The 24,629-nt window shown below is 52.6% G+C and overlaps 1 protein-coding gene across 1 annotated transcript; it reads right to left on the reverse strand.

The window, feature by feature from the left end:
* Positions 1-339: 339 nt before the first annotated feature.
* Positions 340-24,629, reverse strand: C27H16orf96 (chromosome 27 C16orf96 homolog). The gene is made up of 12 exons (XM_088833305.1): positions 24,395-24,629; positions 22,932-24,270; positions 18,709-18,794; positions 13,748-13,822; positions 12,394-12,558; positions 9,191-9,309; positions 8,423-8,485; positions 7,001-7,093; positions 5,814-5,988; positions 5,608-5,710; positions 1,863-1,943; positions 340-1,047 (listed from the first exon to the last, which is right to left on the reverse strand). The coding sequence occupies exons 1-12, from the start codon at positions 24,404-24,406 to the stop codon at positions 818-820; spliced, it is 2,541 nt and encodes an 846-aa protein (XP_088689431.1). The 5' UTR covers positions 24,407-24,629; the 3' UTR covers positions 340-817.

A 24,629-nucleotide genomic window follows, 5' to 3' on the forward strand; every position in this document is an offset into this window, starting at 1 on the left:
GCTTCCAATGCAGGGGGCAGGGGTTCGATCCCTGGTCAGGTAACTAAGCCCTGTGGTGCGGTCACATACTCACAAAACCATCCCAGGGGCAGAAACCACATGGGCTAAGGGACCCACCAGGCAGGTATGAGCACTCCGCTCTTCGCTCCGGGGCCAGTCGTGGAACCCCAGATGAGCATGCTTTGCTGGTCAGTCCACCAAGCACACAGACAGTGAGCACGTGACCCAAAGAACCAGCAAGACACCAAACAGGATGGAGAGGTCCTGGAGGATTCCAGGGCTTTTGCTCCGAGTGCCTCGTGGATTAGCCAGAAGTAAATACAAACAATCATTCTTTAAATACCCAACTCATAACAGTGATTACTGGTGGAAACAATCAACAGACAGTAAAAAAACATGCATGCAGTAAAATCTGGTTCCCATGAGAAAACCGATCCAAATGCTCACTAAATAAAATGGGCAGCGGTATTGGCTGTAATTGGAACGCATTCTGATGAAATCATTTCAGCAAAATAAAAAAGGCAAGTGATTGTTTTTTAAAACCACTGTAACTGTGCTGTATTGAAAATGGGTCAAGGAATTAAACTGGTTTAGTGGAAAATTCAGTCTAGCAAGAAAGCTGTGTTCTCCATGAAATGTAGCATGAGACGGATTGTGTTGTGTGTATCCATAGGCAATCTACTGGATCAAAATGAGTCCCTTGTGGAGACCCCTCCCTTAAGCCCAGGACCCCCGCACCTTTCCCAGGGCACCGTCTCTGCCTCAGGGGCCGGGGGGTGTGGTGGAGATGCTGGTGGGGAGGGGGCGGGCGCAGGGCTCACGGGTTGCTGGGCTCCTTGGCGGACTGCGGGCTGGCTCGGGACTCAAGGCGCAGGGACCGTGGGTGCCTGGCAGCCCCTGGGGCCGGCTGGGGGGCCAGCTGGGGGTCCTGCAGAGATGGCATCAGCGGTGGCAGCAGCAGCACGGGGGGGAGAGACGGAGGCCGGGTGGGCATCGTCGGCGGAGGGCCTGAGGCGGCTGAGCCCATGCTGGCGCGGGGGGGCAGGGCTGCGGGGAGCAGGAGGAGCAGGAGAGACCCACGGTGTGTCCCAAGAACATTCTGGAGAAAGGCTGGCCCCATGGGGCCATCCCCACTAAGGAAAAGAGAAGCCCCAAGACTGGAAGTGTTCACCTCTAATCACCCAGCCCAGGCATCTGACACTTCCTGGGTGGGGGCGGGAGTATCCATCCTGGAGGATGCATCCATCCATCCAAGATAGATGAAACCAGAGGTGGACGAGGACGTGGAGCAGGGCAGCGCAGACGAAACGGGGCTTGGAGGCCGGATTCCCCAGTGCAAGCTCACTGTGCCTCAGCTCCGCTGCTGTACTGGCCTCCCCAGCCAGGACAGTAAGACGAGATAAGGTCGGGGTGAGGCGAGTGGGAAGGAAGTGCTCTGAGTGCTGTAAAACGCGCTCAGGTTGGTGATGAGACCCGAGGAGTCGTGACCTCAGCTGCCCCCCCGCCCCGACTCGGCTCTCGGGCCCCCAGCAGAGAGGCCCGAATGAATGAACGGGCACCCTTATGCCAGTCCTGCAGCTGGCTGGACTCTGGGAATACAGACACCAGCCCTGGGCCCCAGGGATGGCACCGAGACCAGGAAGCCTGGCCGGAGGGTGAAGCTGGAGCCCTGGATGGCTGGGAGCCCCTGCTCAGGGCACTGGGTGTCAGGAGGCGGTTACTCGAAGGACCTTCTCTGGCCCTCTGGGTCTGGGCAGGGGAGAGATGGGTGAGGTGGGGCCGGAGAGCCTGAGGCTGGGACTGGGTGCCCAGACACGCTACTGGAATCCCAGCTGGGCGAGGGAGTGGGGGCAGCTACTCACCAGAGTAGATGGCACCAAACAGGGTGCTCGGGCGGGCACCCTCATACGGGCTTCGGGTCGGGGGATGTGGGACCTTCACAGCTTAGCGGAGAAGAAAGGAGAAGAGACAGGCATGGGTGGGGGCGCCCCCAGGGCTCTGCCAACCTGGAGGCCCACGTCCCGTCCTCTGGCACCTGCAAAGGCCCTTCACTCCAACGGGACCTGCCCTGCTGCCCCCACCCCGCCTCTTCACACACCCTTTTTGAAAGTAACTCAAGGCCAGGGAGGAGAGAGGCCTTATTCTTGCGGTGTGCTGGCCGGCCTGCCAGTTCTCAGCGGTTCCCAGCAGGGCCGGCCGCCACAGTGCCCCACTCCACCGTCCTGTCGTTCCTCGTCTGTGTGTGCACTTCTTTAAGGTGTGTGTGTGCTCAGTAACTTCAGTTGCGTCCAACTCTTTGCAACCCCATGAACTACAGCCCGCCAGGCTCCTCTGACCATGGGATTCTCCAGGCAAGACTGGAGTGGGTTGCCGTTTCCTTCTCCAGGGCATCTTTCAGACCCAGGGATCAAACCCACGTCTCTTAGGTCTCCTGCCTTGCAGGTGGATTCTTTACCACTAGCGCTACCTGGGAAGCCCTTTTTGAAGTAAAATTCACATAAAATTAATTATTCAAAGTGAACACTTCGGTAGCATCAAGTTCATTCACAAGGCTGTGTGGCCGCCATACCCATCCAGTTCTCAAACATCTCATCACCCCCAAAAAAGGTTGGTACCCATGAGCCAGTCACCCCCATTCTCCCCCTCCCCGAGCTCCTGGCGACCACAAACCTGCTTTCCGTCTCGCGACCTGCCTGTTCTGGACACTTCATAGGAGGGTGTCGCACAATACATGGCCTGTGGGGTCTGGCTCCATCCTTCACTTCTGAACCCAAGGTCACCCTTTCTGGACGGGGGTCCAGCCAAGAATCTCCATGGCTGGCCTCCCAGACCAGAGGCCAGTGCATGAGGTGGGAACGTGCAGGGAAAAGAGGCCGTGAGAGTGAAGGTGCTGGAAGGATGAGGGGCTGGGGAGGGGGCACCGACGGCCATTCACCCAGGGCTGGTGAGGACGGCAGCCGGACTGGTGACAGCCTCCATCTGTGACCTGGATGCCTCCGCCTACCTCAGCCCCGCCTGTTCTCAGCCCTCCCTGCACTGAGACCTCTGGAAGTCCAGCCTCCTGCTGGGGGCACTGTTCACTAGGCACCCGGGCTTCCTCTGGCCCGCCTGAGATCCTGGCCATAGTGTGGGCATCCGAGGGGAGGGTACAGGCTGGCGGGACGGCCCTCAGTGGCCCTGCGGGCAAAGGACAGATAGACGCATGAGACCAGGCTGGACCCGGGCAGGGTTTCCATCAGCTAGTTTAGGTTTAGATACTGGGTGTGTCTTGGATTGGGCTTCCCAGGTGGCGCCAGTGGTAAAGAACCCGCCTGCTAATGCAGGAGATGTAAGAGACACGGATTTGATCCTGGGTCGGGAAGATCCCCTGGAGGAGGAAATGGCAACCCACTCCAGTATTCCTGCCTGTAGAGTCCCATGGACAGAGGACCCTGGCGGGCTACAGTCCATAGCGCCGCACAGTTAGACAAGATGGAAGCGACTTAGCATGCCCAAATATTCTTTTGAGTAACAAACGAACAATAAGACAACCAGGTCAAAAAATCCGGCCACCGGCAGGTTTTAAAGTGCTCCCAATTGCCAGTTAGACTTTGTGGCCGGCAAGCAGGATAAAGCAAGGAGGCGTCCTGGTTCAGTCCTGCTTGGTTGCGTGGAACCAGAGAACGAACACATGCTGGGGAGAAAAGCCCCTTGCTCCGGGTGACAGTCTGGGGGAGCTGGGTGGAGGGGTCGCCGTCTGACCAATGACGGGGGACGAGGGTGGGGTCTGTATGTCACTCTGGCCCCTCCACCAAAGGTGCACTCCAGCAAGCTCGTTTGTGCAATGCCTCCCTGGCTCTTGCAGGGTGAAAGGAGGCAGTGCAGGGCGGGGCGAGGAGTTGGATTCATTAGAGACTTCCCTGGTGGTTCAGTGGTTAAGACTCTGCGCTTCCACTGCAGGAGGCGTGGGTTTGATCTATGGTCAGCGAACTAAGATCCCGCATGCCATGTGGCATGGCCAAAAAGAAGAAATAAAAATATTTTTAAAAAGAAAGAAGTTGAGCCCATTCAGTGTTGGCCACCATTGCTGTCATCCTGCCTGGGGGTCCTAGAGGCTTGGTCCGAGTCTCTTTCCCATAGTCTCTTTCCCTCCCCCAGGGCCTTGAGCAGCCAAACCTCATCCACGTGGAACTGTTAACACTGCAAGGACGACATGCATGCTCTGGGGGAATACAGGGCTCGAGATGGTGTCCGGCCCCGCTGGATCAGGGCAGGGGCCTGTGGTGGGTTGAATGGCAGCCCCCCAAAAGACATGTCTCCCAGAACCTGTGAATGTGACCTTGTTTGAAGAAAAGGTGCCTGCAGATGTAAATAAGTGAAGGATCTTGAGATGGGAAGAGGAAACGGCAACCCGCTCCAGTATTCTTGCCTGGAAAATCCCATGGACAGAGGAGCCTGGAGAGGGTTGCGAAGAGTCGGACGGACATGACTGAGCAACTGAGCACACACACGCTTCTTGAGGTGAGGCCATCTGAGTTAAGAGACAGAAGAGGAAGCGACTCGGGGAGAAGCCACTCAAAGACGGAGGCAGAGATGCGAGTGGCGCAGCCACAAGTCCAGGGATGCCTGGGGCCCCCAGAAGCTGGAAGAGGCAGGAGGGATCCTCCGCTAGGGCCTTAGGAGGGCGCACAGCCCTGCCCACACCTTGATTTGGGATTTCTGGCCTCCTGAACTGAGAGCTCATTGCTGCCGCCTCCAGGCACCCAGCTGGTGGTCGTCTGTCGCAGCCGCTGTCTTCTCCCGCACACCAGTGCTTAGGCGTCTGGTGCTTGCTCTCAAGTCAGGGGAGGCAAAGGGGGTGATGGGGGACACCACGGCCGGGACTCTGTGGCTCCTGGACCACCCCCACCAGGGCAGTGTGTGGAGCCCCTCTTCCCAGATGGGTGAACCTCAAAGGCGCAGAGAAGGCGCCCCTTTGGGTGCTTCCGGCCCAGTGCTGAAGCTGAGTCCCTGGGGTCCCCAGCCAGAGCCAGCTGGAGCCAGAGCCAGCTGGAGCCAGAGCCACGACGGTGCAGCAACCAGAGTGACTCATTCCCAGTCTCCCTCGGACCCAGCCCTCCCCGACCTGTGACAGTCGGGACACGGGCCTCCCGGCCTGTCCTTGTCTCCTCCTCATCGCGCCCAACCCCAGCCTGGGTGGACTCATCTTCCTGAGTTCCCACCCGGGCCTGCCTCCCACCCAGCACAGCGCCTCTGCACCTGCTATTGCCCGCACTCCCTCCCCAGAGCACTCTCCTCCCAGCTGATTTCTTCATCCAGCGAAGCCCTCTTCCCTTTTCAGAGGCCTCAGGAAAGCAGCCCGGGCCCTCTCCCTTGGACCAGTGTCCCTTGTCACAACTCTCCCATCACGCCCAGCACTCCAGGGAGGCCCTCTGGTGCCCCTCCCCAGCCGCTCCCCAGTGCTGCGCCTGGCACACAGTAGGAGCCCACATTTGCCAGTGGCTGTGTGAGGAGCCCCCGTCACAGGTGTTGCCAGCTCTGGGTCCCACCTGCCTCACATGGGGCCTCACGCTGCCTAGCAAAGGCAGACCCCGGACAGGGGTGCCCAGGCAGGCTGACGCTTCTCACCTGCCAGCTCCTTCTCCGCACTGGTCAGCGGCCGCACCTTGTCCTTGCTGGTCATTCGGCCCTTGTACAGGATCCCGTCCACGCCCAGGAGGTCCACCTCGGCCTGGTTAAGGCAGCCCAGGCCCCAGGTCAGGGAGTGTCCACAGAGGCAGCAGGGCCCGCCTCCCCCAGGGTCGCCCACCTCCAGGGGCCATGGCCTGACTCACAGAATCATAGTCCAACAACTCAGGGTCCCCGTAGGGGTAGAGTGTCGACAAGCCATATGGCTTGAACTTGAGGTTGACATCGTTTCTGGGGCTGTCACCCCAGTCCTGAGGGGGTGAGTCCAGGCTCCTCTCAGGGGCTCCAAGGTTCTGGAGTTTCTGCAGCTGCTGTTGTTCCCTGGGGGCAGGACAGGGGGTCAGCAGCCACCTGGAGGCACCTCTGCCCCAGAGGAGCCTCAGGTTGGGTCCTGGGGCCCAGCCAGTAGCTGGGGAACTCTGGACAGACAGACACCATTGGGACAGACAGCAGAAATTGAGAGACATGTTCCCCCAGACCTGGGGCCCTGGTCTGGCCTGCCAAGAGCAGGCTCTTAACCTCTGTCTCTCCTTTTTTTTTTATCACACCGTGGGGCAGGTGGGGTCTTAGTTCCCGGACCAGGGACCAAACCCAAGCCCCTGGCATTGGAAGGGCTAAGTCTTAATCACTGGACCACCCGTCCCTCTTAACCTCTCATCTCAAAAGAGAGTCAGGCGAGGGAGGGGGGTCATCAGGCATAGGCCCCCAGGTCCCTCACTTTCACGCTGCTGTTCAGCCATCACTCCCCACCCTTGAGCCTAGGGGACCTGCGTGTGGGAAACACTCATGAAGTCATGGGGGGTCAGGGGCTGAGAAGCGGGGCTGGGGCCTCGGGAGCCAGCCGGGGGGCAGGGAAACATGGAGGTTGAGGCACCAGGCCTGCCATACTAGCTGGGACCTCAGGCCGGTTGCTGAAACTCTCTGAGCCTCAGTTTCTTCAACTGTGAAATAGGATGATAGCAGAATGACCTCAAAGGGAAAGTGTAAGGTTTCAACGAGGTCAGTGCTGTCAGAGCACTCAGCACAGAGCCTGCCAGGCCACGGCAAGCCCCCCAAGGACCCCGAGGGGTCATGACTCACTTCTTCCAGCAGGAAGCCGGTGTGTGAACCCTCGCTCATAGGGGCGTGTGAGGTTTGAGACCCTCCCTCCCCTAACAGTTCTTGGTGCATGACAGACTCCTGATAACACGTTCATTCCTCTCCCCGTGAGCAGCTCATGCGCCCGTCTGCAGCCCCACCGCTCAGGACAGCGTTCCTCGCAGATGGCTGCGGTGCCCTGGACAGCCTTTGTGTCTCGGGGCTGCAGTTTGCGGCCAGATCCCCACCTGCTCACCTCATCTGCTGGCGCTGCAGGTACTCATAGCTGTTGGCGCTGGCCGGCCGCAGCTGTGGCAGCAGATGGGTATTGCGCATGGTGATGAGTTGCCTGTGGAGGACAACAGCAAAGTGGGGGGTGCGCGTGGCCAGCAGAGGGCCCAGCTCTCACCTCCTCCTGGAAGCCCGCCCTCAAACGCAGCCTTTCCTCCAGAAAGGCCCACAGCGTGGGGCCACCATCCTCCTCGTAGGTCATTGAGAACAATTGTTCTGATGATAAAAGGAAAACCCAGAACGGGTGAGTCCTAGAAATGGGACGTGGCTTGGAGGGTGCCAGGGGCTCGGCGGAGGAGAATGGAGAGAGACTGCTGATGGGCACGGGGTTTCCTTTTGGGGTGGGCCATATTGTCAATGTACTAAATGTCCCTGAACTGTTCATTTTCTTTCTTTTTTTTTTAGGCCACAACACCCAGCATGTGGGATCTTAATTCCTCGACCTGGGATCAAATTTGTGACCCTTCCCTGTAATGGAAGCAAGGAATCTTAACCACTGGTTAGCCAGGGAAGTCCCTGAACTGTTCACTTTAAAATGGCTAATTTATATTATGTGTATTTGACCTCATTACAAAAAATTAAAGCCTTCTGAGGAGCTGGAACTGTTCTATATCTTGATCTGAGTGGTGGGGAGATGACAATATTTTGGAATTTGAGGTGAATGGGCTTCCCTGGTGGCTCAGATGGTAAAGAATCCTCCTGCAATGCAGGAGACCCCAGTTTGATCCCTGGGTCAGGAAGATTCCCTGGAGAAGGGAATGGCTACCCACTCCAGTATTCTTGCCTGTAGAATTCGATGGACAGAGGAGCCTGGCAGGCTACAATCCATGTGGTCACAGAGTCAGACACGACTGAGAGACACTTTCATTTGGGGTTTCCCAGGTGGTGCTAGTGGTAAAGAACCTGCCTACCAATGCAGGAGACATAAGAGACCAGGGTTAGATCCCTGGGTTGGGAAGATCCCCTGGAGGAGGGAACGGTAACCCACTCCAGTATTCTTGCCTGGAAAATCCCACGGACAGAAGACCTTGGTGGGTTACAGTCCATGGGGTTGCAAAGAATCGGACACGACTGAAGCCACTTAGCATGCACACACGTGCACTAAATGCCACTGAGTTTTCCACTTTAAAATGGCTGATTTTGTATGTGAATTTCACCTCAATACACAAAGTATTAGACTATAAAAACATGTGCAGGGAAGTCCCACAGGATTCAGCTTTCCCCGAGTTTCCTCTTACCCTTTTCCTCTGGAGTCCACCCTGTTCCTGGACACAGCAGGCAGCAGACGGGACTGGGGAAGGGAGGGGTACAGTACTGTCCAGGTTGGGAGTTAATGGGATCATGTGCACAGAACGGTGTACATGGATGTTCCCCTTGCAGTACTCACGGGCTGGTCATCACCTCCACGGGTCGGTCGCAGGAGATGCATTTCACCCGCTCAAACAGTTTCCTGGAAGACACCCCGCTCCGTCAGCCACCACCCCAGCTGGGTCCCATGAGGCCACCCCCGCCCCGGGCAGTGCTTGGGGGAGGCTGCAATTATCCGTGCCTCAGGGCCAGGGCTTCCCCCTAGATCCCACTCCCGCTGGCCCGGCCCGGTTCAACTCAGCTCCACTGGCCCCGGCTGACTGCCACGTGGGCCCCTTGGGGCAGCAGTGGGGGATAAAAGTGGGCGTAGTTTCTCTCCTCACCCCAAACACAATGGAGGCCTTTATAACCGGGGAGAGCTACCCTTCACGGTGGACACTGGAGGGCATGAGAGGTGATCTGAGGACAGGACCCCCCCAGGAAGATCGGGTCCCTCTGCCGGGGGCTCTGTCTGGATGGGGTGGGAGCCTGGCTCTAATTCCAGGTCTGCCCAAGCTCCCTGTGTGGCCTCGCAGGGGCCCCCTCCCTCTCTGAGCCTCCGTTTCCTCGTGAAAGAACCTGGAGCCACGGCCAGGGCGGCCCGCCTCTGAGCTTGGTGCTCTCCGCCTCATCGCCCCCTCCACTGGGAAGCCCCACGTACCCCCTCCCAGGTCCACAGGTCTGAGTCCTTCCTCCCAGAGTCCAGAATCCGCTGGGATGCCTCTCTTATTTCCTCTCTGGAGGGAGGGCCGTGCAGCCTCTGGGAGCTGCAAGGGCTGCAGGGGACCCCTTCCCTGGAGGGACTCACCTCCTAAAGCCGGCGGCATTGTCGGGGTCAAAATGGAGGACTTCAATCAGCAGATTCCTGACAACTTTCCAGACCTCGTCCATGTCTTTCTTCAGATCATCCAAATCACTGGGAACCAGCTGCCAAAAGCCAAAGGGAAGAGTGTTTAGTCAATTAAGTAATCACTCCACGTCCCTCCAGCAACCTGCAAAGTTATAGAGAGAGTACCAAGATTGATGGCAACCCACTCCAGTATTCCTGCCTGGGAAATCCCATGGACAGAGGAGCCTGGAGGGCTACAGTCCATGGGGTCGCAAAAGAGTTGGACATGACTTAGCAACTAAACAACAACAAACAAGATTAACCAAGAAAAGTGAGGTGGTTGTGGACTTCCCTCGTGGTCCAGTGGTTAAGAATCCACCTTGCAGTGCAGGGGATGCAGGTTCGATCCTTGGTCGGGGAACTAAGATCCCGCATGCCATGAGGCAGCTAAGCAACTAAGCCTGCAAGCCACACCTAGGAAATCTGTGCACTGCAATGAAAGATCACATATGATGTGATGAAGATCCTTAGTGCTGCAACCAAGACCAACTACAGTCTTTAAAACTACACACACACAAAGACCAAAACTACACACAAGTTGCAAGAATAGTCCAAAGGACACTCCTGTATCCACTTAAATTCACCAGTTCTTAACATTTCACAATGTCTTCTTTATCTGTCCATATGTATGTAAGTGTTTGTTTTCTGAATCATCTGAGAATAATCACAGACATCACAATGTATTACCCCTACAAAAAGTTAAACGTGGAATTACCATACGATCCAGCAAGTCCACTCCTGGTGGTCACTAAATGAACACAGGTGATCATTAAATGATGAATGGATAAATAAATGACCACTCCTGGGTATTTACCCAAAGTCATGGAAAACACGTCTTCAAACAAAAACTTGCTCATGAATGTTCATATCAGGATTATTCACAAGAGTCCAAAGGTGGAAATAACCCAAGTGTCAGTCAGCAGATGAACAAACAAAATGTGGTCTATCTGTCTGACCGTGTTATTCAGTCATGGAAAAAAAATGAACCTCTGATTTATGTGACTACATGTGTAGGTTAGTTACTCAGTCATGTCTAACTCTTTGCAACCCCATGGACTGTAGCCTGCAAGGCTCCTCTGTTCATGGGATTCTCCAGGCAAGAATACTGGAGTGGGTTTCCATTCCCTTCTCCAGGGCATTTTCCCGATCCTGGGATCAAGCCCGGGTCTCTGGCATAGCAGGCAGATTCTTTACCATCTAAGCCATCAGGGAAGCCCATGTTATAAGATGGATGAATCTTGAAAACATGATGCTGAGTGCAAGAAACCAGACACTAAAGGTCACATGCTGTGTGACTCATTTATATGAAGTGTCTGAAAATTGGCCAATCCAGAGAGTAGATTAGTGGTTGCCGGGGGCTGGGGGAAGGGGGAGTGAGGGGTGATTGCCTCGTGGGCCTGGGGTCTCCTTTTAGGGGGATGGAAATGCTCCAGAACCAGAGAGAAGTGGTGCTAACACAAAACTGTGAATGTAACAAATGCCATGGAATTCATCACCTTAAAACTGTTAATGGTTAATTTTATGTCATGTGAATTTTCCCACAATGAGAAATACACAAAGAAAAGGAGAGCAATGAGGACAGGATCACTTAAACCAACAAACAACAAAAAAGGAAAAAAAATTAGACTCATGGAGAGGAGAAAAGGCTAGAATCATGAACCCTGAAATACCCACTAGGTAGATTTAATCATTATTAACATATTGCTCCATCTGCCTTTTTTCCTCTCCCTCTCTCTGTTTTTAGCTGTGCTGTGCAGCTTGCACACTCTTAGTCCCCAGACCAGGGTTTGAACCCCTGCAGTGGAAGTGCAGGGTCCTAACCACTGGACCTCCAAGGAACTGATGCAGTGTTGTTGTTATTTTTTTTAAGTTACAGAAATCACAACATTCCACCCAAATATTTTAGTGATTTTCTTGCATGACCGCAATGCCTTTGTCCCATCTGACATAATGAGCACTCATGCCTGAACCGGATCTAACTCCCAGCTAGTTTTCAGAGCTGGAGCAACTGAAACATGTGGGACGTCTCCTCGTGCATCGCATTGGGTTGCTGTGAGTCCTGAGACTCTTTTAATCTAGAGCGGTTCCTGTCCCACTTGTTTCCACCCTGCCCTAGAATTATGGGAGGAAAACAGGTCAGTGGTTCTGCAGCTAACTGAGTTACGTCAGCTGTAATTCTGCGTTGACTTGCCTGATTTTTATGGCAAGTGTGTCCCACATCTGTTTTGCTTATCGTCGTATCCTCATTAACCAGAGGTGCCCAACAGGTGGATGATGAGTGAATAAACCCTCACTTTACAGATGAGAAAACCGAGACTCAAACAGGTTCTGTAACTCAGGACACAATGCTGATCACGGTGAGGCTGGGACTCAGACCCCGCAGGCCTCATTCTAAACCCCAGTGCCTTTATCCACACCAGTCACATCAGCTGCAGGAACCACACAGCATGGAAGGGGTTGGCCTGACTGTTCTTGTCTCTCTATTGGATGGTACAAATGAAGGCTATGACTCCTTATCAACATTTCCCCAGGGTCTGGCTCAATACAGGTGGTCATTAAATGATGAATGGATAAATAAATGACCAGTAGGATGCCCCCTCTTCCCGCCACGTCCCTTTGTTTGTCCAGAGAGGAGCACTATGGTGGTCAGTGTCCCAGACGTTCCCCGACTATCACACTGAACAGGGCTGACCTGTGTAACCAACAGGATATTACAGAGGTAATAGAGTGTGACTTCTGTGGCTAAGTCAGAGAAGACATTGCAGCTTCTGCCTTGTTCTCTTGAATCATTGTGCTCCTGGGGGAGAAACACTCGTCGCCATGTTATGAGGCTGCTCAAGCAGCCCTAAGGAGGCCACTGTGTGATGAGGAAGTGCCAAGTCTTGCTCACAGCCACATGAGGGCACTATCTTGAAAGTGGCTCTTCCAGCCCCGTCAAGCCTCTGGACGAGGTGGGCCCTGGACGACACCCTGACTGCAGCCTTGTGGGAGGCCCTGAGCCACCCAGCTAAGCTGCTACCAAATTCCTGACCCTCAGAAATTGGGAACTTTGCTGTCTTAAGGCACTAAATTTCAGGGTAGTTTGTTATGCAGGAGGTGGTGATTAATACAGAGCTCCTCACCTTGGTACGTACATCTTTGTCCAACTGCTCCACAGCCTTCTTCCAATCATCCTCATTGGCAACCACCCTGAAGAGCATGCTCTGAATCATTTCATTCAGCTGCATGGCCACTGTGTCCAGGTCAGCCCGGCTTGCCTTGCCTGCCAGGGAGCTCTTGTCGGCCTTCTGGGGAGAGATGGGACTCAGGGAGGTAGGGCTGCGGGGGTGGGAGCAGAGGGGATCTTGGGGAGGTTAGATCTTTGGTCAGTTGTTCTAGTTTGGGACCCTGGATACTCAGCCTTGGCTTAAATTCAACCTTGGGGTCCGGCTCAAACACAGCTATTAGATCAAAGCCAAGGTTCTCCTGTGATGGAAAAGTTGAGGTATGGTTTTTAAGTTCACTTAACAAATTGACACAAACTATAATTCAGAAAGATACATGCAGGCCTGTGTATTCACAATAGCCAAGACATAGAAACAACTAAAATGAACCACCAAAATCAACAGATGAATGGATAAAAATGTGGTGTGTGTGGCATGGAATATGACTTGGCCATAAAGAAGAACAAAATAATGACATTTGAAGCAACAGGGATACCGCTAGGGATCATCAGACTAAGTGAATTAAGCCAGAAAGAGAAGGACACGTACCATATGGTATCATTTATATGTGGAATCCAGAACACGACACACATGAACCTGTCTGTGAAACAGACACAGAATCACAGACACAGGGAAGAGACTGGTGGTTGTTGGGGGGACGGGGTTGGGAGAAAGATGGAGTTGGAGGTTGGAGTTAGCAGATGTAAGTTTTTATATATAGGATGGATAAACAACAAGGTTCTGCCATAGGGCACAGAGAACTATATTCAATATCCTGTGATAAACCATCATGGAAAAGAATATTAAGAAAAGAATTCATATATATGTGTATATACTATGTACATTGGGCTTCCCTGGTGGCTTAGAGGGTAAAGAATTCGCCTGCAATGCAGGAGGCCTGGGTTCAGTCCCTGGAGAATCCCAAGGACAGAGGAGCCTGGTGGGCTACAGTCCATGGAGTCACAAAGAGGCAGACAGGGCTGAGTGACTAACTTTCACTGTGTACATCACTTTGCTGTACAGCAGTAATTAACATTGTAAAACAACTATACTTCAGTTTAAAAAACTGTCACTAATCCGGAGTCACTGACTATAAGAATTGGTGGGACAACTTCTGAGAACTTCCCCCGGACTTTCTATATGATAAAGGTGGAAGGAAGCCTGGGAAGTCTGTCTGCCTGGCTTCATCCTGGCTGGATGACTCCGTTTCCCTCAGTGGGAGAGCCGGCACAGGGTTGGGGAGGGGGTGGGGGAGAGGAGTCTGCTCACTCACCTCTTTCAACTCCTGCTCCATCTCATTTCGGTCTGCCTTGTACATTTCTAGGTTTCTTAGTTGAGCATAGACAACCTAAGAACAGAGGTGGAGGGGTGTCAGTCATCCTCGGACGTCCTGAGGATAGCCTCTGCCTTCAGCCTCCGCTCTAGGAAGGGACCAATGGGGCCGGGTGGACAGCAGGTGGGGCGACACAGTGAAAGGCTTGGGCTCTAGGTTTCCAGATCAAAAGGGAAGGAACGGGGGGCTCAGGACAAGCTGTCCCCTTGGGGGTGGCATCATAGAATTTTGCTGCACAGGAAAGGAAGGAAGACTGGAAGTAGGAACGCATAACCCAGAGCTGATGCTTTGGGTCCCTAGATGTTTGAGGCAGGTGCATCTCTTCTGATCTGTAACGGGAGTCTCTATATCAACCAAGCACTTATATGCGACACCTACTGCGCCCCGTGTCAGGCGAAAACCCTCACTTCCCACCCCCATGACTCCACAAAGAACCAATTCCCTGCATCAATTCTGTCCTATCTCCACTGACTGGACCCTCCGCACAACAGGAGTAGCCAGCTTCCCTGCTTGGGAAGAGCCTCAATCTACTGGGCCACGTCCCCATCAGTGGGGGAGGTCACTCTCCCTCCAAAACTGGAGACAGGCTTCTACTTCTCCCTTTGTATCTGGTCTCCCTTTCACTCTCAGAAATAGAACCCCCATCTTTCAGCTGGCATCTGGCCACCCAGAATCATGACTGTATTTCACAGCCTCCTTTACAGCTTGATATGACCACTGAAGTATAAATGGAAGTGGGTAGGTGTTCTCTTCACTGCTGGCTTAGACACAGAGTTAAATCATTGGAGCGCCAGCAGCTGTCCTGGACCATGAGGTGACATTGTGGATGGAAGTCACACACCAAGGAGCTCTATACCGGCTCTGAGTTTCTTGAACATAAAAGAGAAGTACGGGGTTTCCCTGGTAGTTCAGTGGTAAAGAATCTGCCTGCCAAGGCAGGAGACACAGGCTCCATCCCTGGGTCAGGAAGATGCCCTGGAGGAGGAAATGGCAATCCACTCCAATATTCTTGCCTGGGAAATGCCATGAGCAGAGGAACTTGGTGGGCTACAGTCCATGGGGTCGCAAACAGTCAGACATGACTGAGCGACTAACAACAAAAAACAAAAGACAAATACACTTATGACTTGTTTAAGCCAGCTATTTGGGGGTTTTATGTTATTTGAAGACGAACCTAATTCTAATTAACGCAAAGCTTCTTCACATCCACCTTGCACCCAGATGGGTCTCAAGGTCTAGTACATGTGGTGGAGGTGGGGAAGGGAGCTCCTGCTTCTGCCTGGAGTCAGGCTTTTTCCTCCAACCCCACGTTAGCGGGGAGCTGATCTTTTGGAGTCATCGGGCCCGACATAAACACCTAGAGCCCCACTTGGCTGTTCCCAATTAAAATCTAGAAATACAGAGAAGCCAGGCCCCTCTAACTTCCACTGCCAGGGTTTCCTGTGCACGGGGTAGACCAAGGTCCTTCCCAGAACCTGTGAACATGGCCTTATTTGGAAATGGCTCTTCACAGGTGTATTCAGTTAAGATGTGGTCACACTGTATTAGGGCAGAACACATGGATGAGGAGGCCACGTGAAGACACAAAGACACACACAGAGAAGCAGGTCACCTGACAATGGAGGCAGAGACTCGAGCGACACGTCTAAAAACCAAGGAACACCTGGAGCCGCTAGAAGCTAGGAGAGGCCAGGAAGGATCCCCCTTGAAGCCTGCCAGCGCGAGAGCCCGCCAGCATCTTGATTCAGGGCTTTCCGCCCCCAAGAATTGGGACGAGTACATGTCTCTAGTTTTAAGTCACATGGTTTGTGGTTATCTGTTACAGCAGCCACAGAAATGCCCAGTAAGTGGCAGAATCGGGATTGAAACCCAGGCCTATCTAACCACAACGGCAGGCCGCCTCCCAGCTGGCTGGTTACTCTGCCTGAATCTGTTTCCTCCTTGCTCAAATGGCATTAATATCACTCCTGCCCCGAGGAAGCCGAGGGGACTAGAAATGGCATCTTCCTAGAAGAGTTAGCATTTGATACATGTCAGCTCTCATATCAGTCCTCTCCTGCACCAACCCAGAGCCCTGGGTATCACTGATTGTTCCAAGCATGGCTTTGGATGTATAACTGATTCACTTGGCTGTACGACAGAAACTAACACAATATTATAAATCAACTGAACTTCAATAGGGATTTTAAAGAAAGAAAATAAAAAGAATGGTTCTGGAGATTTCCCTGTTGATCCTGTGGTTAAGACTTCCCCTTCCAGCGCAGGGGAGTGTGTTGATCCCTGGTTGGGGAGCTAATGGTCCCACATGCTTCCTGGCCAAAAAAACCAAAACATAAAACAAGCAGTGAAGTGAAGTTGCTCAGTCGTGTCCAACTCTTTGAGACCCTGTGGACTGTAGCCTACCAGGCTCCTCTGTCCATGCGATTTTCCAGGCAAGAGTATTGGAGTGGGTTGCCATTTCCTTCTCCAGGGGATCTTCCAGACCCAGGGATCAAACCTGGGTCTCCCACATTGTAGGCAGACACTTTACCATCTGAACTACAATACTGTAACAAATTCAATAAAGACTTTAAAAATGGTCCACATCAAAAAAAAAAGAGGTCCTGGAATGCAGCCTGTAGCTTCTAAAAGATACTTGCTCGTTTGCCAAGGGCAAATAGTGTTTTCACATTTCCACACTGAGTCAGTAAAAAAGAGTTCTGTCCTCATTCATTTCCCTGCTGCATCCTTTGTGAGAAACTCTGAAAGCAGCAGTCTGAGCTGACATGGCTGTACAAAGAGGCAAAAATGAGTCGAGTGTCTATGCTTCAAGTCTGGGCATTTGACGGTATGTAAATCATGCTTCAATTACAGACAAACTAATACTGTCACTCCCCCGCGAGAAACACAGAAGGGCCCAGGCGCTGTCCCTCTTCTTGACCGCTGTATCGCGGGGCCTGGAAGGGCGCCTGGTGCCGAGTGAAGGCTCAGTCATGTGGGCCAAATGACGCAGGGGTGATGGGGTTTCTCGTGCCACCTGTTATGTCCTGAACGTTTTCCCCCAGCTTTCCAGGTAGAAGGCTGTGTCGGCGGCGTTTCTTCACTAGCCCCGCTGCTGTGACAGCACCGGGGCGGGTGTCTGCCTCCCTCCTCCCTCTGCTGGAAGGGATCCATGGGGCTGCTGATGATTCACAGCCCGTGTTCATTTAAGAATTATTTGATGAAGTGTGCTGTATACAAAGCCCCGCTCCAGATCCTTCCGGGGTCCACTTTAAGAAGCAATTAGCTCTTGCTGGCATGAGGGGCAGGAAGGAAGTCCGGACAAAGGCTGACTTGGTCCATTCAGCCTGTTGAGCCAAACTCCTTTTGAGCTTCTCTCAACGAGGGACCAGTGACGGCTTTCTGGAGGCAGATCCTGTGCACCCCCCCTCCCCCGAGCAGAGTGGGATGTGGTGCTGGACCCACATCAGACGTGCCGGATGAACTGGCCCCAGTCTCCAACCAGGAAGGGCTCCAGTAGGTCCCTAGGACACAGCATCCCAGCCTCTCTGAAAAGCAGTGGCTAAACAAGAACCCAGAGTTGGCAGGAGATGGCACACTTCCTGATCCTGGTACTCGCAAGAGTCTCAACCCAAGACTGTGTATCCTGTGCCCACACATGGACTGGGAGCTCCCTTCCTCCCTACTCAGGCTGGGCATCAGCTCGCCATCGATAAGCTTTCCTCCCGTCCAACTTGCCCTGTGCAGGCTGGCCTGGTCACTGGGTGTGACGACCTTGGGAGGGGAGCTCTGCCCTCCCCTCTTGCTCCCCACATCCTAGTGTGTTCCACCAACAGCCCCTGACTTGGAGTCGAAAGCCCCCACAGGAACCACCTCAGGTGGCTCTGTTTGGGATTTTGTTTCGGAAAAGGTCACCGTCCTTCCCACTGGGAAGGACGGTGATCTTTTCTCTGAAGATCTGGGATGCCTCTGGGACAAGGCTCAGACCAGAATGGTCCTGAGGACCATCAGGCTGGGGTAGTCAGGGCAGCCCAGCCAGCCCACGGGAGGAGGTGTCTGGCTGAGTGACCTCTGGAAGGTGCTTTTCAGGGTCCTCACATTTCTCACGTCAGACGCCACTGTTTCATCCAGTCCCTGTGGGGTGAGAGCTCAGACAATAAGACAGTTTAGGGGAAAGGTTACAGACATGCACAGCTGGTGCCAGAAATCCTCTTATTCATTCATTGATTTGTTCAAGCACATTTTGAGCCTTCACTTGGCGCCAGGTGGGTGACCCCAGTGGTAAACGAGACAGACCCTGTTCAGGTGCTCTGGTATATATGTGGGGGTGGGGTGGTGGGGTTGGTTTGCTCTTTGTGGCTGTCTACTTCACACACAGCGAAATGCCAGGGGAGTGTCCCTGGTTCCCCTGCCTTCGGGGTATCTGTAAAACCTCTGGGAAGAGTCTTAACATCCTGATGAGGAATCCTCCCCACTCTGGGCCTCCCAGACCTCCAGACCTTTAACTCATCCAGGCGAATCTGGAGCCTGTTCACTGCCCTGTCCAGCACGATGTGGTGGTCCTTTATCATCTGGATCTGGTGGCCCCAAACTCTCTCAAGTTCCTCCTCCTACACAGGAGGAGACACAGACATCTGAAGCCTCTTCTCTTGAGGTCGCCATGGCTGGGAAGGGACTTGAAAAGGGTACTAGCCCGGGGTATCTTCCAGCCCACAGCCTCCTAAACCCTTGTAGGGGAAACCGTACAGCTGCCCACCCTTGGAAGCCCCGCCCCAGCCGGAGCAGATCGGCCTCCTTTCAGCTCCAGGACAGATAGTGCTTCTTCGTTCGGAAGGGCAGGACCTGCCCTGGCTCTGGCCATGGACTCTGCTGTCACCTCACGCCATCATCTTCTCAATGCCTTTTCTGCCCAGGACACTGACCTTCATCCTAGATTGCTGGAGGTTGCCAATCTTTTCTTGCAAGATGTCCACTGTTGATCCAAGCTTGGAAGAGGCTCCCATGTTAGCTGAAAGCAAAGGATGGGTGGCTGCTGGGGACAGGGATGGCGAAAGATGCTTCTAGAGCTCTATCTGCTTCTGTTGTGAAGTATCTAAGATGATGTCTTCCGATAGAAGGAAGCGGTGAGCTTGGGGGCCTTTCAGGTCATCTAAAATTTTCTAGTGACATCTTTTAAAAGAAAAATCTAAAAATAAGCAGGTGAAATTAATTTAAAAAATCTTTTTAACCCACTCTAATCCAAAATTGTACAGGAGGCAGTGATCAAGACCATCCCCAAGAAAAACAAATGCAAAAAGGCAAAATGGTTGTCTGAGGAGACCTTACAAATAGCTGAGAAAAGAAGAGAAGCAAAAGTCAAAGGAGAAAAGGAAAGATATACCCATTTGAATGCAGAGTTCCGAAGAATAGCAAGGAGAGATAAGAAAGCTTTCCTCAGTGATCAATGCAAAGAAATAGAGGAAAACAATAGAATGGGAAAGACTAGAGATCTCTTCAAGAAAATTAGAGATACCATGGGAACATTTCATACAAAGATGGGCTCAATAAAGAACAGAAATGTGGACCTAACAGAAGCAGAAGATATTAAGAAGAGGTGGCAAGAATACACAGAAGAACTGTACAAAAAAGAGATTCACGACCCAGATAATCACGATGGTGTGATCACTCACCTAGAGCCAGACATCCTGTAATGTGAAGTCAAGTGGGCCTTAGGAGCATCACTACGAACAAAGCTAGTGGAGGTGATGGAATTCCAGTTGAACTATTTCAAATCCTAAAAGAAGATGCTGTGAAAGTGCTGCACTCAGTATGCCAGCAAATTTGGAAAACTCAGCAGTGGCCACAGGACTGGAAAAGGTCAGTTTTCCATTTCAATCCCAAAGAAAGGAAATGCCAAAGAATGCTCGAATTACCACACAATTGCACTCATCTCACACACTAGCAAAGTAATGCTCAAAATTCTACAAGCCAGGCTTCAACAGTGTGTGAACCATGAAATTCCAGATGTTCAAGCTGGATTTAGAAAAGGCAGAGGAACCAGAGATCAAACTGCCAACATCAGTTGGATCATTGAAAAATCAAGAGAGTTCCAGAAAAACATCTGCTTTATTGACTATGCCAAAGCCTTTGACTGTGTGGATCACAACAAACTGTGGAAAATTCTTAAAATGATGGGAATACCAGACCACCTGACCTGCCTCCTGAGAAATCTGTATGCAGGTCAAGAAACAACAGTTAGAACTGGACATGGAACAACAAACTGGTTCCAAATTGGGAAAGGAGTATATCAAGGCTGTATATTGTCACCCTGCTTATTTAACTTATATGCAGAGTACATCATGAGAAACGCTGGGCTGGATGAAGCACAAGCTGGAATCAAGACTGCCGGGAGAAATATCAATAACCTCACACTTATGGCAGAGGGTGAAGAGGAACTAACGAGCCTCTTGATAAAAGTGAAAGAGGAGAGTGAAAAAGTTGGCTTAAAGCTCAACGTTCAGAAAACTAAGATTATGGCATCTAGCCCCACCATTTCATGGCAAATAGATGGGGAAACAGTGGAAACGGTGACAGACTTTATTTTTTGGGGCTCCAAAAATGACTGCAGATGGTGACTACAGCCATGAAATTAAAAGACGCTTGCTCCTTGGGAGAAAAGTTATGACCAACCTAGACAGCATATTAAAAAGCAGAGACATTACTTTACTAACAAAGGTCCATCTAGTCAAAGCTTTGGTTTTTCCAGTAGTCATGTATGGATGTGAGAGTTGGACTATAAGGAAAGCTGAGCGCCGAAGAATTGATGCTTTTGAACTGTGGGTAGTGGAGAATACTCTTGAGAGTCCCTTGGACTGCAACAAGGTCCAACCAGTCCATCCTAAAGGAAATCAGTCCTGAATATTCATTGGAAGGATTGATGCTGAAGCTGAAGCTCCAATACTTTTGCCACCTGATGAGAAGAACTGACTCATTTGAAAAGACCCTGATGCTGGGAGGGATTGAGGGCAGGAGGAGAAGGGAACAACAGAGGATGAGATGGCTGGATGGCATCACTGACTCGATGGACATGAGTTTGAGCGAACTCCGGGAGTTTATGATGGACAGGGAAGCCTAGTGTGCCACAGTCTGTGGGTCGCAAAGAGTCGGATACAACTGAACAACTGAACTGAACTGAATCCAAAATAGTATCATTTTGGGAATTCCCTGGCAGTTCAGTGGTTAGGATTCCATGCATTTGTTGCTGAGGGCATGGGTTCAATCCTTGGATGGGGGATGAAGGTCCCAGGAGCCGCAGGGCCAAAAAAAAAAAAAAATCATTTTAACATGTGATCAACAAAATGATTAACAATAATTTCACATTCTTGTTTTCGTAGTAAGCCCTCAATATCCAATGTGCATTTTTAGATTTTTTTTTTAACGTGGACCATTTTTAAAGTCTTCATTGAATTTCATACAACGTTGCTTCTGTATTACATTTTTGTTTTTTTGGAGGTATGTGGGATCTTAGCTTCCTGACCAGGGATCAAACCCCTGCCCCCTGCATTGGAAGGCCAAGTCTTAACCACTGGACCACAGGGAAGTCCTTGGTGTATACTTTGTATTTGGACAACATGAGAACTTGAACTTGCCCCAGTTCAGATTTTTGACAGTCTATGGTATCCTAGTAGACAGCTCAGGCCTAGGGAAACCTCTCTGGAATTTACTGCCCTTCCAGAAATGGTCCTGAGCAAAACTATGGAGTGTTTACTTGTGGTATAATGTATTATCCCACAACAAGAAAGACAGGTTTAACAAAAAAGGAGTGGGGTGACAGAAAGTACCCTATATCCAGTTTCAGAGGAGAGGCCAAAAAGTGATGTCCAGGGCACAGTATGAGAAACTGCAGCCAAGACACATTTACAAGCTATCTTTAGTTTTCTTAACAAAAGTGGCAGTTGGTCAGAAGTAGAGTTTGGGCTACTACGACTTTATGTTTTATATTTAAATTCATGACTGTCATAACCTGAGCTGTGCCCCAGGATTCAGAAATTGACGTGGATCTTTTTGGCTGCTCAAAGTTCTACTTTTTCAAGATCCGTGGGACCTCACCTGCCCACCAAGGGTGGTGCCACATATGGATTCAACTTGGGTTAATTCAACCACTACACTTGGCAGAGAGCACAAAAGCAAGATAAGGATTCAAAGAGGCAAGGACAGTGGATCTCAAAGTGGGTTCCCTGGGTCACCAGCAGCATATGCAGCATTCCCTGGAAAGGGTTATAAAAAGAAAGTCCAGGGTCCTACCCAGATCAACGAGCCAGATCTGGGGCTGGCCCCAGCAGTCTGTGACTTACCACGACCCCCAGGGATGCTGAGGCAAGCTTAAGGTTCAGAACTTTTAGGGTAGGCCACTCCCCACCCTCCATTTCGCACAGTGAACATATGCTCATAGTGGGCATGAACTGGGAGCATAAATCTATTGGTCCTGTGTGCTCAGTCGTGTCCAACTCTTTGCAGCCCCATGGACTGCAGCCCACCAGGCTCTTCTGTCCATGGGGATTCTCCAGGTAAGAATACTGGAGTGGGTTGCCATTTCCTATTCCAAAGGATCTTCCTGACCCAGGGATGGAACCTGTGTCTCTTGCGTCTCCTGTACTGGCAAGCGGGTTCTTTACCACCAGTACCACCTAGGAAGCCCCCTATTGGTCCTACTGCCCCCTAGAACATGACTGTGGCCTTGAAGGAAATATGTTTGCCCAGCTATTGTTCCTGATCCCAAACTGACCACATCATCTGGGGTCTGTTCAGTGCTCCTAGAAACTCTGGTTGATCTGAACTTATCAAAACACTGTACAGTAGTACTGTTTTATGGACAATTAGAAGGGAATTTCCAAGAGTAATTCTGACTTGTCCTTTTCCTCCTTAAGCACCAACTTTAGACTGTAACGACCCCTCTTCCTTAAGATAAGACCTCATTGTACATTCATTGTAAGAGAATAGACTAGTAAGAGGTTAATGCTTAACCCAAAGGAATGAAAGGCTAATGGTGGTATTAGCCAGAAGGTAACATTTTGTTGGGGTAGGTAAATGGAGAGGAGGTGCTTCTCAAAGGCCACAGGGAGGGTCTGGGCCCTTGTTACCCTTCCAGGAGTCAGGCCGGGCCTACCTAGATAAGTCATACGCTGCTGCAGGTTAGATGACAGCTGGGCAAACTCTTCTTTCAGGGTGTTGTGTCTAACGGGCATCTGGGCTATGTGGCTCATGGAATACCTGACGGCCTTCTTCTTGTCTTCGGGGGTCGTGGCATGTTTGGCAGCCAGCATGGCCTGGGACAGGGCCGTGTCAGGAGGGACAGAGACAGAAGAGTATGAAGGAGAGGGCAAGTCCTCATACTCCACCTCCAGCAAGTCTTCCATCTCATCCCCGGGGAAGGCCCCGCGCGAGGGCCCTGCACCCAGAAATTCTGCAAGGACCCCTAAGGGCCCGGCTGTGGCTACGGCTGTTGCTACAGTGGCCAGTTTGGTGGCGGGGGCATCCCTGATCAGTTTGGCAGCGGCCCTGGCCACCCGGGCTGCTGATGTGGCCACATCAGAGGTGTAGGAGGTAGCGGCCGCAGCCGTGAGGGCAGCGCTGGGTTTCATCTGCTGAACGGCAGACCGGAATCCCTTAGGGAGGCCTCCTGGTGGGACCTCAGCTGTCAGGGCTCTGTCTTGAGGGCCTCCCCTTTCCACAGAGGAGTATTCTTCCTCCTTTTCTGAGAGAGTTGAGAACTTGGACATGTCTCTTGGGCGGTACATGGGCTGCTGTGAACGAGGCCAAGCTGAGCCCAGCTCCATGGCTGGAGGTGGGGCCCTGAAGCCCCGGAACCTGGGAGGCGGGAAGCCCATTGGGCCTAGGCCAGGCTGGAAGCCCCAGAAAGGCCCAGGGCTGATCCCAGGAAAGCCTCTGGGAAAAGGCCAGCCTTGTGGTGGTACTGTCCAGGATCCTGATGGTGTGGGTTGAAGGCCTGGGGCAGGTTCCAGTTCAGGGTCAGGTCCGGGTCCGAACGCAGGCCCAGGCCTAGGTCCAGGTGCAGGCCTGGGTCCCAACACAGGCCCAGCTTCGGATGAAGGCCCAGGTCCAGGCGCAGGCCCGGGTCCCAACGCAGGCCCAGGCCCAGGTCCAGGCGCAGGCCCAGGTCCCAACGCAGGCCCAGGCCCAGGTCCAGACGCAGGCCCGGGTCCCAACGCAGGCCCAGGCCCAGGCCCAGGCTCTAGCACTTGGGGCTGGTCTGGCCCCTCGGCCCCAAGGAGCACAGCTGCTTGGGCAGACTCCTCCTCCAGCAGCTGCCTCGGCGCCTGGTACTGCCAGATGGTCTCCAGGAACCTGGGATGCTGGATGGCCTCTGAGAAGTGGCTGAGACCCCCTCCTCCGCGATCCTTGGCTGTCTGGGCAACAGCAGACTCTGAGGCAAGCTCCGAAACCTGCCACAGGTCGGAGTCTTCCAGCAGTTGCGAAGCAGCTCCCTGTGGGATGCAGGGCTGGGCTGGTGGGGCTGCTCCGGACCAGCTCGTGGTCACCCTGTTCCCCCCACCCCATCACCCGTCCCTCCCCAACCCCGGTCAACCCCCTGCCACGTTCTTCACTTACCGGGATGAACATGGCCTCGTGGAGACTGCTCCAGAGCACCAGGTCCTCGGGTTTGGGGATGGCAGTCACCTTGCTCTGGAGAGAAGTCTGCGGGTGGGATGGGGAACAAGGGTTGTGAACCCAGAGGGTGCGGTGCTCTCAGAGGCTTCTTCCTCCACGGCTGACCTCCACACTTGCAAATAGAGGGGCCTTTCCAGACTCTTCTCCTCTTCCCCCTTCACTGCCGCCGCGCACC

The sequence above is a fragment of the Moschus berezovskii genome, chromosome 27 (genome assembly GCF_049115385.1).
Source record: "Moschus berezovskii isolate FMDL1 chromosome 27, NW_MosBer_1.0, whole genome shotgun sequence".
In the NCBI taxonomy this organism is placed as follows: Eukaryota; Metazoa; Chordata; class Mammalia; order Artiodactyla; family Moschidae; genus Moschus; species Moschus berezovskii.